General features: G+C 37.5%; 2 protein-coding genes across 2 annotated transcripts in view; one reads left to right on the top strand and one right to left on the bottom strand.

Moving 5' to 3' along the window:
* The window catches only part of LOC145941500 (uncharacterized), a 138536-nt gene that overhangs the window by 49256 nt on the left and 67615 nt on the right, over positions 1–21665 (top strand). Inside the window, exon 6 of the mRNA XM_083047610.1 lies at positions 19983–20118. Coding sequence (XP_082903736.1) covers positions 19983–20118 — 136 coding nt within the window. The remainder of the gene's footprint in view (positions 1–19982; positions 20119–21665) is intronic.
* Positions 1–21665, bottom strand: part of Sfl (N-deacetylase and N-sulfotransferase sfl) — a 193688-nt gene that overhangs the window by 142955 nt on the left and 29068 nt on the right. The gene's annotated exons all lie outside the window — the stretch shown is intronic.

The following is a 21665-nucleotide window of genomic DNA, read 5'->3' as shown; positions in this document are numbered from 1 at the left end:
TACACGATCCTCACTTTTGATTTTATGATGATGGTGACATTATAGGTGAATTTTTATGTAAATGCATGATAAATCAGCGGCAAAAGATTTTATGTAAAATGTTAACATGATAGCAGGACAAGATGTAAACTCGGTAGAGTTTATATACCTATAGGAATTTATATATAGTAGACTGTAACGATTTTCAATTTCAATTCAATTTTTCCGATTTTTATAGAGAGATATAATCTGGAAAAACAATATAGTCATATATAGTCTATCTGATTATCGTTTATATTTTTCATACGTTGTTATATTTTTCATACGGCAAACTTTCCTCTTAGAGAATCGGCCCAAGACAAAAGCCCTCTCAAAGTCGCTTCTCCTCAGGAAGAAGTCACGCAAGGGAGAGGGCGCAAAGTTTGAGAGGAAGGGAGTTTAAATGGCACTCCTTGCTTCGACTTCCATCTTTCATTTAGTTTGTACATAATTCTTCCATTTACATTGCACTCGGTCGCGAGTTTCTTGTTTTCTATTTTTCTTATTTCCGCATTCCGCGATTAATTACCCGCGATATCAATTCGCAATCAGATTCAGAAGCGGGACGCAAGTGTCTGCTGCGAAATAAAATATCTCTATCTAAATCGACCTAACTGATGCGTCTTTCCTGAGAGAAATACCGTCATTATTTTCGTCGTAGTACAATAAAAGCTTTTGCGTGCTCGGAAATAATCTCGCGAAATTGTGGGTTCTCTGTGAATGGAAAATATAAGTCAAAAATCATGGCTTGGAAAATAGGATCATAACATTTTACGAACGGTAGATTTTTTTCACGACCTTGATATTACATTTCTACATTCTGGGATGCGAGAATAGAATATTTTCACAGTGTGTCTATCGCATTAAATCTTGATCGAAACTTTTTTTTAATTTTTTTAAATTTTCATGCTTGAAATTACGGTCGACTTATATCAAAGCATGTCTCATTAATTTCGAGATTTTATTTCGAATGGCGTAAATAAATTTAAAAATTTGTACAAAATACCGTGAATAACGTAGGTCTTAATTTATTTCTGTACCATCGGAGAATGGGAGGATGAGTTGCCATCCTGAAGAAAATCGCAATAACTTCGACAGGCTTTCGAGTATCCACGACGCGGTATCCACCGGCATATTTGAAAGTCAAAATCTGAACATGAAGGCTAAGGAGTGAAAATCGGAATCGTGGCTTTTTCGCGGCACTTTTCTTTTTCGACTTGATATCGGGTCGAAGCAACTCGTTTCCATAGTATTCGATAGTTACAATTCAACATCGAGCGTATAAATTTATCCGCGGAGCACCTAATCAAATTTATAAAACTCGATTTTAACAAAAGTTGCCACGAGACACGGCCGTTGTTTCGCTCTTACTCCACGGAAGTTTCGTAATTAACGGATGGCGTAATTAATTTTTATTCTTTTTCAACTCTCTGAGATTTGCGCCGTTTCTTGTTGTTGCGAAAGAAGAATGACTTCATCATGCTTTACCGTCGCCATGCTTCTTCCGTCGTGACGCCAGTTACGAGCTAGAACTTAATGGTTAATCCGCAAAAATAAGCATTAACGTTACTCTATTTCCTGAAAATGTTATGACAGTTACAAGAAAAAAAAAAAAAAGATTAAGCCATAATTTTTGTCTTGTTTAACTTATTAATTAGAGTGGGAAGTTTACTCGCTATTATATTTAAATTTAACTTAATAGAGACCAATGATATATTTTATTAATCTGTAGAATATAGAAATGTAGAATGATCTCAAAGATGTCAACCCGCATTAGTACAACTTTACAATTAACATGATTTACGACAAATAGAGAACTTCGCAATAATGACTCGCAAATGAGGCAAAGTTAGTCCTTTGATAGAGATTCCGCTTGTTCGCGGTAGTTGTGTATGCTAAATGGTAATCCGACGCCGCTGAAACCCCTGTAATGACACGTCGACTTTGATTTCTTCGAAGAGAGAGAGATATTCTATTTCCCCAAGAATACGTTTTAAATGCTCGCTGCGTCTCTGCAATTAACATTTTAGGCGCTACTATTGTCGGAACTTTCGAATCGTTGGTCGGGAAGACCCATTAGAAAGTCGGGAGCGTAATTTCTTCTTCTTCTCTCTCTCCGTCTTATCGTTCTTTGTGGCAGAATGAACACTATTATAAACGCTAAGTGCAGTACTCATCCTAGGATTGCAGCGCAGTTCTCGGTTCACCGGGGCTGTCATCGCCAGGCATCCCCCGGATAGCGTCGAACGAGGACGCGTTTCGCAATTCGGCACAGTCCGGAGAGTAATACAGAGAGAGAGGCGAGCGTTCCCGATTGGCCACTTTGGGCAGTCGTAACGCGAGAACCACGAAATGCACGTCGCCTCGAATTAGACCGGAAGATAGAGAGAGAGAAGCCCCTTCCGTGCCCTTCCGGCGCGACGGATCGATTTCGAGATTATCGTTGCGGTTAACCGAAAGAATTTACCCTCGCTAATCCTCTCTCCGCGTCTTCCTCCTCTGCAAACCGCGCGCCGCATTTGCGCCCAGGAGGAGTTGCGTCACGATGAAGGGCTGGCACGACCCTCGGATCCCTTTCATAGCCGTGCGCGATCTTCAAATGCCATTTGCAAGAACCGACGCGGCTGTCCATTTGACGAGGAACCGAATATGCGGTCGAGATGGAAGCGCGCTTTGAAGCGAATTGCATCGAGATTGCGACTAAGACAGGTGGCTGCGGAGGCATGAATGGCGATTTCGCTGGAGAAAACTGTCGATACGGATAGAGACAGTTATATGAACGGTATTTGTCGAACATGATTTATAACGCCGTGACTGCGCGGAAGTGCGGTTACGTCGATTTTTGATGATCGATTCCTTTAATGGTTTTAACAACGTTCAACTTTAATCACGATTTTATAGAGTCTTTATTATCGGCTAACAAGATATATAGAATTTGCTAGGCGAGAATTTTTTGGATGTGTTAAAAATTCAAATATCTTGTTAAATGTTAAAATACGTTTTCCGCATGTCGCTCTGAACTCTGAAATTTCGAATTTGATTTTCATGCCGCGATTTTCACAGCGAATTAACGGCGATTCCTTTATTTCCACCGACGGCAAGATCAAGTTCATCGTTATCAAGATTACTCGAGGACAGCGAAAAGGGATATGGAAAAATTCGTTCGAGATATATATTCCCGGTGTAGCTTCTATCTTTCCGCACACGTACATCCACTTCTCTTCCGCGTCGTCGGTGCGATATATCGCTCGGTTCGAGAGTCGATGTCAGTGACCCGGAATTTGCATTTCCGCGGAAAATACGTCAAGGAAGAGAGTGGCGGAAGTAGGATCGAGGGGTAGAACTAGGTGGTTTACGGGGTGGCGAGAGGGATAGAAAGAGTGGAGAAAATTTCTATTGGTGCTTTTCCGACGTTGGGGTGAAAGAGGGGAAGAGAGGGGGCAGCTGCAGGCAAACGCCTATAAACCGGAAACCTTTCCCGTGGGAATAAGCATCGACAGGTTTGTAATTAGATGTGATCTGGCGCGATTTCAAACGGCCCGCATGTAACGTCCTACCGTTTTCATTTACGATCATTTTATTTCCAACGTTGCAGCCGACGTTGAGCAGACAGACGGAGAGAGGTCGAATCGTGAATTCCGCATGAGCGATTGATCACAATCGAGAAACGATCGATTTAACACAATTATCCGCTCTAGCCGCGCAACAATCAGAAATCGTCAATTTGCATCGCGATATTGCATCGTGGATAAAAAAAATTGTACCTTCATACTCGTTCGAAACGGACAAGCGAAGATCGGGAAATAAAAACAAGCGATTTTAATGAAATAGGAGTTAAATTAGGATTTTGTGGATATTATATATGAGAAAAATCGATATCTAAATGTAGACGAATTATTTTTCAATCAGATTGATGTACATAAATTAAAATTTATAAAGAAATTATTAGGCGATCGAATCTAGTTGGGATTAAAAATGAACGTTATATAGCTAAAATTAAAAAACACACGACATTGATGAAATAGATCATCCGGCAATGATGCGACGTTACTGCGAAGCATTAAATAACTTCATGGCACTAATTAAAGGAACTTTGACAATAAATTGCAGCAGTTCGGCGACGCTGCCGTGCGCGCAAGAGCTCTTTTAATCAAATTTAGTAGACTGCATTCCGCGCCGGAAGAGCCGCTCATCGACGCGATATACTCGATTCCGACCGTCGAACGAGTCTGATGGACATTTAATGACGAAATGTGCGTTGTCGTAATAGGTATTACCAACACGCGTTTACGCGCATGTTGCGCGGTATATTTCGCATCCGATGCAATTCCCCGATGCAGCGCGGATTAGAGCTACGCACGTTATATAAATCGTTACGCATTCGCGAATAGAAATGGGAAAAAATGTGAGACGATTTTCGCCGGGATAACGAGACTGCATGAAAATTTTGGGTTCGACGAGTCAATTCGCTTTTAATTAACACGAGCCGTTTATTTTTTTTTTCCACCGTTCGTAAATACGTTTTCGAATACATTTATTACAAGATACGAATCATCACTTTACAACTGTTCGCGCATCGCTAGACGGAACAATGCGGACACTGATGACAGGCGGGTTCGGCGGGTTGGCCGAAATTGAATTCAATTTAATTAAGTGTTCACTTGCGAGATGGGGTTTAACGATAATTCGATTACAAGAATTCAATGGCGATTAAATCTAACTCGCAGTTGACCTCTGAACTGATTTCAAACGAAAGAGAATACACGGTGTTGCGTTTCAAATACGCACCAGCTCTCTCCTGTAGCGATAATTATTGCAAATTGATTATTGGAATTAAATGAGTTTAACCCGTTTTAATCGGAAATACATCGAATATGTTCTAATTGGAATTTCGTTTGGTACGTTTGTCGAATTGTGATGTTTAACGTGTCTACATATAAACAGACGTATGTATATGTTAAAATTTTATCGTGTCTGAATATCGAATTTTGCCATGATTTCGTGAAATTTGAATGTGTTCAATATGTATACTAACTGTTTCACACAGTAGGATGACTCTATTTTAATTATACATATTTAAACATTTTTAAGATGAAAAGAACTCGAAGCTGCAAATTTTTTTTAAAGCACTGCATTTTGTTTTGATCATTTTCTCTCCCTCTCGTCTTACAAAACTGTAATTTTTACTAAAAGTACTGAAATTACTCATCGAGCGGCGTATCTCATATTACATTCTAAGATTCACCAAACTTGTTCCTGACTTGATGAAGTCCTCCTTTGCAGATATATTTTAGAAGCTGCTTTAGCATACGGGAAGAAGAGGCAGGAATTTTCGGATACTTCGTATCCGTCTGAACCTATGCCTAAACGCTCTCTAAATGTAAATCCAGCGAGATTACGAGAGGATGATCTCTTTTTCGATGTGACAGTAGAGGGGGATTGCGCCAGAGATATCTGGCCGTCTTATCGATGCTATTTGGAGAACGGGCGGATAAGGAACATTAACTAAATTGTTTTTGGTCCTATCGTTGTTTTTCTAGTCGAATATTGAGAGAGAGAGAGTGGGAGAGAGCCGAAAAGAGGCGAAGTTCTTGCACATTTTCGCGAAACTCGCTCTCATAATTTTATCCGACCGCCCGCCGAGCTCTCTCCCATCGTCGTGCATTGCGGAGGAACGAGGTTGGAGGTCCACGCAATAAAGCCTGTCCTGAGAAAAAAGGACGAGAAAATTCGGCGAGAACCAAGCCGCTTTTTATTACTACCGCTAATTTACCTTCCGCAAAGTTTCGCCAATTTCCGGCCGTAACTACGACCGCTTTACTGTCCGCCCTCTAACCCTTTTTTTCAGTCCACCACTTCCTCCCGCTGCTCTCCCCCCGGAGCTCTTTGCTCTCTCTATAGGGACTCATCGCGTAACCCGTACAATTTAATCTAGCGACAATCTACTCGGCTCCTCCCCATCCGAGGACAATCCTCGCGGAAAGAAGGATATTATTTATGACATGCTCGTCGTGTCGTTTACTGTTACAATTTTCATGCACGCGTACATCTATGAGAAAAATCTCGTAGCTAAAATCTTAGATCGGACGATGATTTGTCAAAACGCGATTGATATCGTTTGGATTCGAAAACTTATGATCAATGAGATGTAACGTCCTTATGGTAATGTCATTTACGTCAGTCGTACCGTACTTTGATATGACGTTAACGATAGCGGAAGCCGCGACTTGACCCAGTTGTTTGATTCGCCCTACATAGTCGCTTTCCTGTCATGCTTCTGGGATATTCTGTCTCCGGTTAGCCGAGGACAAACTAGAACGCGAGTTGTTTCCTACGCTTGAGTACATAGAGTAGCTACTCTGTCAAAGTAGTTTGCATTTGCAATAAAATCACATGCACTTACAGTCTTTCTTACGTTGCGATAAAAATAGCAATATGCTGTAACGTATATTATGATTCTATATCGTGAATATAACGTATATTCAGATCAATATATTAATAAAAATTGATATATATATTGTGATTGGATATAGCATTATATCCTAACTAAATAAATTCAGCTTCGAGCTTAATCGTTACGTAAACATTGTATTTATTTTATATTGGTTAAATCTGAAAGTAATTATTCTATCCGTCGCAATTATAATTACAATGTTGCAGATTAATGTGCTTAATGATAATGTAATCATTATTGCAACAATTATATAAATCACAATATATTAAATTGTTATCACTTGATTAATTCCGCGAAATAGGAAAAGTTCGTAAAATATTTTCACACAATTTCATTATATTTCACGCAGGTGTAAATTTCGCTTCGCGCCGTGTTTGACGCACTCTCAGAAGCGGAAATTGAAATTGCGCAGATTTTGAATATCTCTCCTCGGCCGAAGCCCTTCGGATGCCCCTCGAGTTTTTACGTAATGATCGATGTGGCGCGTCGCGTCGCGTCGCGTCGCGTCCCACACGGATGCACTCGATGATGCAGCCGACCGGTAGCGTGAAAGTGCATCGCTCGCGCGAACTCTCCCTTCGTATTTTATTAAACGTCCGAGGGTCTTACACGGAAGGCGGGATCGATAAGTCGTTGGACGTTCACGTTTCACGTCACAGGTGCATTGCCCTTTGTGTGCACTGATATGTCACGATGGATTTCAGCAAATAACGTGTGGCCACGGTTCGCGAGACTTAACGTCGGTGCATAATAGCGAACGGTGACAAGTAGAAAATTCTTAATTCTCCTCGTATTATTATTTTATCCGCCGTTTGTACGCTTTACAAAATTGCAGTTACACGTACAAGTTTCCAACTTGCAACTCGTAAGAGTAAGGTCTCTATCGGAGTGAAATTTAATACGTGTCACATTTCAATATTTAAATGATTCTAGAGCCAGATATAGTAGCGCCGTTGTTATAACTTGCGAGATATCTCACAAAGTAATTGGAGGTACTTGGCATCGGATTGAAGATATTAGATTTCTTTGCTATGTAATAGATAACTTTATTTCGCTTATGAATTTGAAATAGTTTTCGCGGAGGGGATTATTAGAGTACTATCTCTTTTAGAGATTGCATTGGAATAGCAATTTCATGACCAATTCTAGACGTCATTTATTTCCTCTTTGTAACGTTGTACTTTACTTATACTATTATAGAAGCGAAATGAAAATTTGCACATGCATACAGCTCTCACAGGAATAGGAAGATTAATCTTTAGTGCCATCGTGCCACCTTTAGGACATAAAGCCTGAAATTGAATCTGAGGGAGGCTTTTGAGTTAATTTAACATACTAAACAAGAATGAGAGATTTAAAAAATGAGCAATATTTTACCTTTTCCTCTATTCCGTGTATTCCAGGAATTATAATTATAGGAAAAAAAATATATTATCATATATGACATCGAGATAATTTCTATCAGTTCCAAGTTAGTTTCAATAATCACTGCCGACGTAAATTGCGTATTTGAAAACTTCTTAAAATGAGGACGTTCCGCTAGAAACCAAACTTAATTACACCAGCGGAAGAGCGGTGAAGAGTTCCTGGGATTATCCTCAACACGCGATCCACGGCTTGGCAGTAATTAGGAAAATAATTTATGCTCCATTGGGAACTGAGAAAGGTATCTGGCGGAGCACAGAAAGCTCTTACCGCAAGTAGAAATTTATGTGCAAGCACATATCGGTAAGCCGCGCGATTAACATTTTTCTTTTATGTGCGCAAACGCATGCAACGGGATTGCAATATGTATTGTATGTATTATGAATTATTATCTATTATCGGACGTTAAAATGATTTTACTATTCGTCAGCTTCCGTTGCGGACCATTTAAGCGCCGTCCTTTCATTCGTAAATGCGCAAATTCGTGATTCGCACAAATTCAATGTGGAAGTTATATTTACATATGACACGCTTTCTCTCTCTTTCTCTAGATATACGGCAAAAGAAATTGCAATTTCGACAATTTGTCGTGAGGTCGACAGGTACTCGCTTCCAACAAAGTGAATTTTTTGTTATTACTGCTTGTATCAGCGGTTTCTGAATTTCAGGAATAGTATACATATTTTAGTTATGAGCAAAGCAACTCGCTGAATTAGATCCGCCATGTGATACTTCACACATGACTTTGCCAATTATTCGCTGACAAAATAAAATATTACGTGATTGGGCTCTTTTAGTCTCGGTTTTCTACCAGGACGATACGTGGCACCGTTATTTGCACCATAAAAGCGAAAGAAGAAAATGAGTGCACGTGTAATGAAAGAGCATACGCCGAGAGGTATACAACACGTACATGTGAATGCAGTAGGTATATGTGTACATAGGACTATTATCTACGAGGCTATTTGCTATTTTTCGATGCATTTCGACGCGATTCTGATTGAATGCTTCATGTTACAATACACATACACACGTTACAATACAATACAATTATATACAATAAGTTACGTAATTTTATCGTACCTTTCCAATGCATATGTTAATGAACAACCTTTTCTACAAACATTGATTTGCAAATGACAAGTAATTTAATAATTATTACAGAAAATTGTCAAAATAATAAATCACTGTCGAGAAATTTAACAGGTAGCGGGAAATTTAATCTAAAGTGTAAGGTGATTTATAGTAAAATTCGTCTGAATGAAGATGCTTGAATTATTTATTTTTACAGTTAATTAGCTTTTCATCATTTAACGAGATAGACGCGAATTAGGCGGATACGCTTTTATTGATAATAGCGTGATGCACAATAAGTTCCCGTAGTAATAGTACAAAGAGACGTTTGAATGTGATAGAAAATGGAAAAGGGGCGGAGGAAGAGAAAGAGAGAGAGAGGGGGGGCAACGAGGTAGTATTAAATCGCAGAATTATTAAATTAATTTAGGCGCCTCGATGAATAACGGTCTGCCGATTCATACCTAAGCGAGGTGGTGCCCTATTGTCTCCGTTTAATTAATCATTGCGAAATCGTCAACGCAAATAACTTCTCACACCCTTAAAAAATTCCAGAGAGACTACTAGGGAATTCGTATAATTCGGATCGTGAATATTCGTCGATGTAATCTATTGAAAAATATTTTGCACAAGACTGGCGCATAAAAATAATTTACTTCTATACATTACACCATTTCTTCAATTCTCTTTCCGCTCAGTTCTTTATTAATAACAAGTTTATTCACACGCATATTACTTATTGCAACTTTTAATTAATCTGTTAATTTTATTAGTCGTTATACATAATATTCACAAAGACTGCAACACTCTCTTAATGCAATCGTCGATAATCAGTAAAAGCAATTTCCTGTTAGTGTCTGGAAACTTGCCATAAACTAAGCGACATCAAACCTGAGATCGATCTGTAATCCCGCGTTAACGACGTTCTAATTCGATCAAGGAACGCTACAGTGAGTTTACTAAGTTGATTGAGGCGTTTCAAGGAAGGTAGTCACAGGAAAAGTAATAAAGGAACAAAGTGAAATAACTTAATAGAGTCGACACTATCTAGAACATTCCGCGCTAATAAATCACGATAATTGCTCGCGAATGTCTTGAAAAATATTGTTTAAATGTTTTAAAAAATATACTTTATACAAAATCTCAGATGGTTAGTTTTATTTGAAAATAGAACGTTGAATATATGATTATTCAATAAGTAATCCAAAGAGGAGAAATAGATAAGAATAAAAATCAAAAGCTAGAGTGAATAATTTTATTTTAATAAATTACATTTATTATATATCTACATGTATAAAAGAGTATATATAAATATCAATTATAATTAATAACGCATAAAAATAAGCATCAACTATAATTTTTGTAAAATAAGACACAATCATAATGGCATTATTATATATATATTATTTCATGTTTACACGTTGGCGTGATGAAATATCATAACCTACTTTTTCAACAACCATCTATTCTTTGTACATCTCGCATTCGAAAATGCTTGTCAACTGCAGCTACGTGCTCGTATATGCACTGTGCATGGCTCATAGTCGTAATTCTGAAAACTCAGACAGCGCGCTTACGTTGACGTTATCTCGTATTAAAAAAAAAAAAAAAAAAAAAAATACAAGCAAAACAAATTTTATATCATATTATACAATATCATATATCCATATATATGTATATATATTATTCTCTATTCTCGGTATTTTAAATTTTAAAATGATTTTAACAGCCGCGTTGCAATTTATATCTCGCAATTTGCACAAATGCACTAATGGGTATCGTCGTGAAATTTTTACAAGCACGGAAATTTTAGGCGTGTTACATACCATAGGGCTCATGCGGATGCTTAATACGACCGGGCATTATCGCGCGGATAGGTTGAAGTATAGCATAGGAACGTAACATAAAGATACTTGGATCGCGGGGGGATGCATTTTCGCGACGCTTTTATCGGCGCGAGCCAACCGGACGCTGTTTACTTGTGCAACGATGTGCTTAGATATGTCTTATGACTCTCCTACGGAGCACTAACGGTCCGTAGATAGCAGATGACGCTCCGGGGATACACTAAGATGTTAATTTAGCTATTACTTATAGCCCGACTACCGCCTCCGGGTCTGCATCCGAGAGAAGTTGGATCACCCCGTTGGCCGTGTCGGCGCGGTAGTTACGAACGGACAAACCGGAACTACCGGCAAACTCGTTGCCTGCTCGCTGGTTCCTCCCAGATAGGATCGATTTTGGTTCATCGTGCTCCGTCAGTCGATAGCCGCCGGGCCGTAACGCGATATCGAACAGTCATATCGAGTATAAATACGGCCTACATAAATCGAATCAACGATTTTACGATCGACGTGTCCGCCAATTTCTCCCTCTCTCTCTCTCTCTTCCCTCTTCCATCTATCTAACAGCCTATCTCTATTGTGCGAGGAGTCACTTAAGTTACGTTGCCGTATTTCCATGAATTACGGTCGTACGATAACACGACAGAAGCATGAGCGAGCACCTAGTGATAGGTAGATGTTGCTTGAATAACGTTAGATTGCGATTTAATACCTTGTGACGGACTACGAGAATTTCCCATCTTGTATAAGAGCAATTTCTCGTAGGTTATTGACGATACAAGTAAATGACGACTATTACAGCAATATTTGATATACATATAGAGAATTTTTTTATATAAAAAAATTATGTCTGCCTTATTGAATACTTGACAAATGTCTTACTAAGAATATTATGCAAGCATTTATGCGTTTTTATATTGATTTAGTAAATAGTAATTTATTAAAGCAATAAGAATGATTTTATTTCTATTATTTTTACGAGTAGATTTTTTTTTTACGTTTTACTACATTTTCAAAAAGATTGCAAAGTTTCTGTTATTATTCTGAAAACGAAACCAATTTTCCATTTGTCGATTTGAAGAGAGGCAAGTCTGAGTATCATCTTGACGGAGTAGACACGTAGCCGATATGATAGTGCGTGACGTTAACAAGTGTCATCGTAAAAAGTTCAGAAGACTGCTGATATCTGCAATATAGTCCGATATTGAAGTTTTCTCTCCATTTTCGCATAACGGATAAAAATCATCGACATTGATTGTTTTACAAACACGCGAATTTAACGCGAATTTTTTGCCTTCACTTACTATAATACTTTATATAATTCGTTTTTACACAAGAAAGAAGTTGATTTCTGGTGTATTAAATGATGCATTAAAAGCATAGAAGGACTTATTTGTTGTTTATTTAACGTAATAAATTTACCATTTTGCTTACCTAAGTTATTAAATGCTGACTTTTGCTGAATCTTAATCTTTTGCTGCGACGTTAAAAGGATTGCTCCAAGAAGTGTGCCTGAAATTCAGCGAACGGTGCAACCGCCATATTTTATACACAGAAACGTGCACTACCGTCCTCGAGAGTTTTAGGATTTCACGAAATGGATATTGCAATCACATTTTATAACGAATTACTTTGATACGATTAATCATGAAACGTGTGAGCATACGAGATGGTGAATTAAATTCTGTATGCATTAGCAAATGAGATTCCATTATCACTGGGGGGGATATGTGAAAAATTATAAAAGTTTACATTCCGCACAAGTGCAAAATTGCATACCGAGTGCGTTGTTGGAAGTATTAGATTATATTACTTTGCGCGATCAAAATTTATATCTTTTTTTTCTATTTTCTCTCTTCTTCATATTTTCCAAAAAATATGGGAAGCTTTAATGATGCCGATAAATTAGTGATTTTGATATCTATTATATGATATAATATGTATATATTATACATATTCAATATAAACTTTATTTTCCAATATTTATCGTTTATAATATAGTCACTCTTAGATATTTACTGAGTACATGCAACTGGTTTTATTTCACTTCGCAAAGTTCAAGGGCGTCTTTTAAGAGTCAATAAGGAAAAAGATACGATATTTCAAGAGTCTCTAAGTTCTTCGCACAAGAACGAACGATAATAACTTCGTTCAAGTGTTCGAATGTAGCTGAAAGAAGTAGTCACGCGCTGGCGATCGTGTGACGAATATAAAGTTTCTCTCGTAAATTTCTTCGATGAAGTGACTCGCAACGGGAGATGCTGATCAACAAAGAAACTACTATAGGCGTTCGACTCTGCGGAAACGCCTTTCCTCATTCTATCTAACCGATCGAAGTATTTGACCGATAAACCACGGTCAACCCTTACATCCGACACCGCAGGACGATAAAGAATCTCATAATGTGCTGGTAGGTACAAGAAGATACGAAGGGAGCAAATAGAAGGAAAAGCGACGAGATGGCACAGAGTGGGATAGATGAGGATGAGGGCGGGAAAGAGAGAGACAGCCGTCGTTGAGCACCCGGATGGCACCCCCGATCGGCGAGGATGGCGAGAGATCAGCCAGGCAGGCCGGGAGACGACGACCTGAGAGAGTAGGTGGGAAATGAGACTCATCTGCATCCGGTAACATTGTTCCCACCACCACTCGCGGGAAACTTTCCCGGTCGTGATGCGCGGGACTCCCGGATGATGGGATGGGGCCGCCGATTTCAAAGCAGGTGAGGACAGGAAATGAATCTAGAGCTGCTGTTCAGGAAGCTGCGGAAACCGTTTCCGATAATTGCCCCGGAATTGTCGAAAATCCCCGTCCCGCGGCGCTATTACGTTTGCCAGGATGTAATTCGAGTTACGACGACTGCGCGCGCTAACATTTTGATAACGGCAGCAGCAAAGATATTTGTTTGGAACGAATCGACAAGTCATTTTTATTACACGCTGAATTAATTCAAGAAATTATGATTATATCAATTTTCATATATTTTTTTTGTCATGCTCGGTTTTTGTTAACCTTTCGATGATTTATACTTGTGTTGCGGAGGCGAACACATTGGAGAAAAGGATATAAAAAATTCAAGAAGTGAGAAAAAATGGAAAGACGCCGAAAGAAAAGCTACTTCATTCTCCTCTTTTCTCGTCCCACGTGGGCCTTTTGGATTAATCGCGGAACATCTTGAATGTCTTTCTTACAGAATGTTCTCTTTCCGACTCAAAGACGCTTTCTTTGTCGTAACGTTATAAATGGCATGGTTTTTAAAGCGTTCACCGCTGAGACGCTTAACAAATGTTCGAGGATCGTCGGCTCTTTTAAAAGGCAAGGGCTTTTGCAAGGATCTTGTCTTCTATAACATCCCTTTCCAAACCTTCCCCTTAATCGAAGCTGTGTCGGACCCACCATTATTAATCAGTTTGTTATCGTCGCGAAGATCTTGCATCGGAAGAAAAATTCCGCTGAACGATTACTGCCGAATCACAGCTATCTCAGAGAGATTAATGTGTGTATATGTGTGCTAGATTCATGTAAGAGTTTTTCTCGTCTAAAAATTGATAAGTTTCTATCTTTTAAAGAAAATAAAAGTTTTCACTTTTTAAGTCATAGCTAAAAGGAAGAATCACATAAAAGAAAATAATTTGTAATTTAATAATAATAATCTCCTTATGTTAGTGAAAATTAAAAACAATTAAATTTATCGGACGCATATAATAGGAAGCGATATCGAGTATTTCGGGTTAGTGTAGTACGAAATAATGTACATATTGCTTTCATCTGTGATAAATCGACTAATAGCGTAACACAATAATACAATACTATGTTGCTAATGTGTCTCACTCAAAGTTTATTCTATCGTTAAATTTAAAGGCTGCAGTATCTAGTATCATATCTAGTATCGCATGATACTAATATGGGTGCAAATAATATAAACGTCGAATGTTTGCACGTACAACGCAAATATTATTACTTCTCTCCCCTCTTCTCGATTACTCCGATTTATATAATATCCCTATTATTAACTAGTATCTCTTGCCATCCAATTTGTTCGATATGTTATTAAATCAATTTGATTATTATTGGTCTAGAGTATATGTATAACTGTACAGCTAATAGAATTATATAAGCTGGTTTTTTAGTAATTTTTATTATCTATATTTTTTATTTTAATTTTATTTAAATTGTAATATTTTATACACGACATTACAGGGTATTATAATATCCTGTGTAAAATATTGCAATTTAGAATAGCTTCATATTTATAAAAAAATGTTGAGGAATAAGAAAGAGACAGAGAGGAGAGAGAGAGCGAGAGAGATTTATATTCTGTACATTTCGTAACAAGATGGGGCGCGAAATGGTCCCGTATATAATATTAAATACTTCTCACACAATAGGTGGCTCCGGTGCAAGCAGAATTTCGTAATTTCATGATAAAGGAGAGAAGAGCTTGCACTGGACCTTACTTGAGGTTGCACAAACCTGCTTGTGCCAAGGTACTAGAGAAAGGGGTGCTCTCTGCCCTTCATTCGTCTCAAATTCTATGCGGAGGTTTGCGTAAAATACCATCTGTCTCGGAGCGCTTTCTCGTCGGATTATAGAAACGTCGTTTTCAAACAAGCTTCAGACAAAGTGCATCAACTTGTATTGTGATGCTGTGATAAGAATAATATGTAATTTTGTAAATTTATTTAATACATTTTGCGATTAAATAATATTTCTCACGAGAATTTTTATGTCTTGCATCAACAACTCTTTTCTGAGAATGAGATCGAGAGAAAGAGAATAACATATATTGTAATTTACTTAATTATTTTATTTCAGAAAATATTTTTATATTTTTTTATTCTATTGATCGCACGTATATTTATATATCTTTTTTTTTAAATTATTATATACATTCTGCTTTAATACATGAGTCATATTGCAAATATGCAATATTGTTCTGTATTAGATTATGATACATCTGCTTTATCTCGCAGCTTCTACAGCTGATATCACGTTGCTCAAAGGGTAATATAATTTTCACATCATGCCATATATTCTCTATATCCTCTCTTCTAATTATATCCCTATCTAGCTTATTAGATATATGTATATTATTCACTTATTAGATTAATTATTTAACAGGATTTTAATGAAATGATAGATTTCCTTAGGCCTATTTTAGACTGTTAGATAACATTAATATGTGTTCATTCTAGTTTATCAGTAGTACACTGATAATTGTCTACTGATACATGCGTTTGTATAATATGCTCATTGGACGTATTCGAATATTTAGCCATCTCCACTCTATCTCTGGTTGATCGTTAATTGATCGAATGTATCAAATATTTGTGATTATGTAACTATGTGCGTCGGGATAGAACGTATGTATTTCCAAAATCGGAAGCGCAATGTGTATAATTCCAATCATGTCGAACATTCGTGGATTCGATTAATTGCCGCAGATTTCAATTACGCACACCGTAGTTGAGCCGAGCCTTGTAAACGAGCGCATTACATCGTGATCGAAAATTTTGCTAGAGATATCAGTCTAAATTTTTTTCATTCTTGACTCTACCGCTTTCTTTCACATTCATCTCCTCCCTTTTCTCTCTTTCTTACACAAACACACACACACTTACATACATACACTGCTCACTCTGCCTCTCTTTCTGAGTCGCTTTGCATTTCTATCTGGCTTTTCTCTCTATCACTCCTATCGCTTTTTGCATCGCAAATCCGCAGGCGTCTGTCCACTATCGTAAATATTGGATATCCATTATGAAATATTGGATGATATCGGATATTCGACGTGCAGCCGATATAGTGCGCAGCCAATACGTACTCGCGTTTCTGGCAGTACCAACGTCGAACTCGTGCCGGAGGGGAAAATTGCTTTGCCTGCGGTAGCATCTTCGATAATTAATATGCCTTGTTGGAATTCGCATTTGACAGAAAAATAACGAGTGAGACTGGCTGCAAGCGGCGTTATTAGCGGCAATGGAACCGCAATACGGATTCTACGGTAGGAGTGAGAATTAATATCAGCACGAATAGCTGGTATGCTTAAATAAATGTGCGTCTGCTTCATCAATACTGTTATAATAATAAAAATACATTTAACGTTTTGTCGATGTTTTTTTTCTTTGAAAGATAAATACAATATATTTTTAATAGAGAGTGTCATGCTAATTCGAAACGAATGTTGATAAGTAGCGCGAGATTGTTGCGGTATAATTATGCTTGAAAAATATATTTATTTCTATATTACTTTGATTTTTTAATATAACATTGCAAACAATGAAATCTCACTGTCATGATCAGTGAAACATAAAACGAAGGGGCAACATGTTTTCATTGAAGATCAGTGAAATATTCACGAATGAAATCTTGTCACTGCATTAATTAATGATATTTTCATTAATTTATTTTAAGAAAGCATTAACATATAAATACATATATGCCTCATACATTCCGGATTCTTTATATTATAAATAAAATAAAATTATATACAGTCTGTGTGTGTTTTGGAATTAAATAATACACGAGAAATTTGTTCAACTTATAAATTTTCAAGTGTAGAGAAATTGTAATTATGTTATATTTAAATACACATCAGCATTAAGTGCACGGTATTTTTGTAACGAAAGGAAATCTGTCGTCTATATGAGCATTATTAATTCACGTTAGATACGAACATATTTGCCATATGCATCTCGTCTATTTTTGTCTCGTTGTATTTATGGAGAACAAGACATACTTACAAATCGATCGGCTTTGCATCTCGTCCACTTCATTTGTCGTTGCGTACGCAATCTAGTAATCGATTCAGCGTAAGATTGAAAGATGCAACATTTTTCGGCACATATCGCACACAATTCACGTGTATTGATGGGTATGTATGTGTGCGCATGTAGATGTATCGGCAGACCGAATCGAGAGATTGCACAATGCATTTGAATCCGCAGAACCATATATATGTATATAGCTAAAGGGAACAGAGGGATGTACTCTGTGTGCATGATGGACACTGGTAGTGGAACGTTTCACTGTGCAACAATGCTTTGCTGCAACAATGCGCAAACAAATGATTCCGTTGTATCCGTTGTAATTACTGGTGGCGTATGTTAGGCATATTCCCTCTCTCCTCACACTTGACCTCCCAGTCTCTCTTTCTTCTCCTCTTGTCCTCCTTCTCTCCACTTTGATTGTTAAATCAACACATTTCCATGCCGAATGCCGATCAATCTAACATGATTCTCTCTACTGACAATTTCTCTGCGCGTCAATTGATATTTGCGAAAAAAGTAGTAATTGAACATATTTAATTTTGAGATTTTTTCTTGAAAAAGGGGAAGCCACATAATAATCTAATTATGAATCATAATCTATTTTATAACTAATTGCATTTTTCTAATAAATCGAAAGTGTTGAAAGAAAACTATGCTAAAGGAAACTAATCATAATCGCTGCGATTTATTTGAAAATATTAACCTATATCTTTTAATGGAAAAATTCTTAATGTTATTATAAGAATGTAATGTAAGATTATATTGTGAAATGGATATGTATGCGGTAATTATTACGAGAAACCCTTTATACGCGGAATATTATTTAAATTATATATTATTTTGAAGTATTTTAAAGAGATTAATTAATTATTAGATAATTTATGTATCACGGAGCTTATCCTTACTTTTATTTATTCTATTCTGTGATTCGATTGTTTTATCGCGCGTTTTCGATCCGAATTAAATATATCGATCATCGAAAAATCGACGGAGTGGGAAATTAATTACTGGTCGCATCGCTATTTTTCTGTTCGGCGCGAATAATAATAGAGCTACGGTATATGTCAATAATAGCGCGCTAGACGATACCAAGGCTGAATACATTTTGTTATTGATAATTGCCTATCGAAATATTGTATATATACGCTGGTGGAGATATATAGTCTGCACGATACATTCCACAACTTTGTCGTCATTCAGATAGTGAGACTCGAGCGAATAGGTAAGGGCTCCATATATTGTCATGTGTAATATCATGCAAATTGCGATCGTTCCGTATAATTATTATAATTATTAGCCCGTGCAATCGATTATTAAAATGCTTATATAATTTAATATTCCGCGTATTTGTACGCATAGCACGTAAAATATTTCGATAATACTTAGAGTCAAATATATTTCATTCGATGCTTTATCGTTTAATTTTTCGACGATCTAAATAAAATTTAGATTGAGAATGCGTAATAAAATAATCAGATCAAGTAAATAAAATAAGGATAAATTCCGTGACACATTCGTCTAATAAGTAATTAATCTGTACTTAAAAAATCATGTATAATTTAATATTTCGCGTATATACAAGTTCGATAATCACCGCATTCTCATGTATGCAGAATTAGTAAATTATATATAATATATAGCGAATTAATAAATTAAGTATATATAATATATAAAATAGAGAGAGAGCGATAGTGGGAGATGTCTCTCTAGCAATTTATTGATTTATTCTTCTTAAGAATTTTAGACATTCATATGTTATTCTCATGAGTGTATTTATTGAATCTACTTGTGCATTCTTAACTTTTAAAAAGGTTAAACGTTTTGGAACTTCCCGTCGCAGATGTTAACATAGTAGATGCATTCCAATTTCACAAACGCGCCACTGTTTGTTTCACCACACAAGACGTACGGCACTATATTTGTTTTTTGAATAAAGGAATTCTGTTGTGATCCAGAAATTCACGAGACATGCATACGTAATTCTTTCGGTATGCGGGACTCTCTCTCTTGTTTCTCTTCGTAGACAATATTTCAAGAGCAAAGCTGCTTCCATGAAGTTGAAGCTTTATCTCGACGACTGCAGCTCCTATATACGGCCGATGCATTATTGTTTACTTGTAAACTAGGCCGCGTTATTTGTTTCTCTAATAATTACAGACACCCTCGCACGAACGCGCGTAAACTTCCGCTTAAAGTAATAAATTTTCGAACAGAGAGATTAGGGAAGAAAAACTATAACTTATTCCTATACATTTGCATTTTGCCAAAACTTATGAGTGAATGAATCGAGTTATCGTCAATTTACATAATTTAATAAGTTATATTATAAATGATAAAATGCGCAATTTTTTTATTATGTCTCTAATTTTTAATTGCTCGTATCATTTTTGGTTCCAGTTCAGTCAATTCTGGAGACGACGCCAGTGCTTCAACATCCATCGGTTCGATCTTCCAAACGTAAACAGCAACTTCCGATTCGCATGCCAAGCCGAAGGCATCTGGGAGGCTGGCGGAGCTTACGGGGATATAACTGGTAAGAGATGGCTTAATAACGGCGCAGCATTGCCGAGGGTTGCGCACGTGCAACTACCTCCGACATACGTGCACGTGTACACGTGGCATTAAGACGGCGTTCTGCCGTCGCCGTCGAGGACTATGGACAGGAAGGGGTGCCGTAGGGTAGCTTGGGGAGAGGGTGGATACGTAGACATAACTACGGTGCCTGACATCGGGCAATATTGAAGCAATAATCTTGGCCCTCCTTACTTCCTGCCTCCGCCGGCATCTCGTGCGGCGCGTTAGTGCGCTTTGGTACACGAAGATATTAAACTTGCGTCCTCTCTCTCTCTCTCTCTGTGCACACGTGCGTGTGTAAGAGAACACACGCGTGTCGACGCATATCCCCCTGGCTTGTTTCGTTAAATGATTCCGAGAGTATATCAACTTGGACTCGCTAACTCGGTTCTAAAATAAATTGATAGTAAAATCGTGTTTTCGAAGAAAATGCTAGCTATATCATCGACAGTATAAGGTACAGTAGATTCATAGTCATTGGCATCTTTCCTTAGGGTGTACCTTTAAGAAATCAGGTTTCACAGATATTCTAATAAAAATGTTAAGACAATGTCGCGTCTGGGAAAATATCTAGAAAATGAAATGTTTATCGAAGGTTGAATTTTCTATTTTTTTACGTTATAAGTGATTTTTAGCCAAACTCATGTCGTTGGTTTGTTCCGTCTGATAAGTACGATGATATAAAGTACGCTTATGTAAAGCCGCGGTACTTGATTTCGGCGTTAAGCGCCCTTCGGTGTTAACAGGGACTGATACAAGACGACGCTGTTCCTCTTGTGTATATAAACTTTACACAGGAGAAAATAATTTACCAATCATGCTGATGTATTCAAATGAGATTCAAATTCCCTTCAATATTCAGCGCGCGCTGTTTTACTTTCAAAACGATAAGCTTCTCTCACTGTTGGCGGCTGTTATCGCTCGATATGCGTCCTACATGCTTTGCCTCCACCTTCTATTATTCATTTTCCTTTGTGTCCCGGCTTTCTTGCGCGTTCTAACGCGCTCTCCAAACGTCGTTCTTCTCGCGGCGCTTATATCGAGCCATCCAACGACGGCAAGTTTCTTCGTTTGAAAACTCGATACAATGGCACACGTCGCGCTCGCCGCGGTGCTTTTCATATTGCCGTTTATGAAATAAATCAAGCGATCCATATCGCATTTTGCCCAAGTTCCAAATGTGCATTGTGCGACACGCTTTATATATATATAATACCGCTTCTCTATTGATGTGAGAAAAATTGCGTCGTAAGCGCATATTCATCACGAAAATTATATTTTAGAATATACATCCTCGTTAATTATTTCGGTAATTTTATATATATATAACAGATTGGAGTATTTTAGAATTTAACACGCGCGCGCGGAATCGAATTGAAAAAAAAAACCCAAAATGTACTTCTGATAAAATAAATTGTGCACGAACAACCGCCGATTGATTTTGCAAGAGCTCTCAAAACGTGTTATTTCGCGCGAAATGGCATGTAGATCTCTCGGTTGGGAGTA

Source organism: Prenolepis imparis, unplaced genomic scaffold (assembly GCF_030444845.1).
Source record: "Prenolepis imparis isolate NDT839.2.m4 unplaced genomic scaffold, iyPreImpa1.0 SCAF_10, whole genome shotgun sequence".
Classification (NCBI taxonomy): domain Eukaryota; kingdom Metazoa; phylum Arthropoda; class Insecta; order Hymenoptera; family Formicidae; genus Prenolepis; species Prenolepis imparis.
Note: the sequence above shows the minus strand (reverse complement) of the source record. Positions and strands in the feature narration are given on the sequence as shown.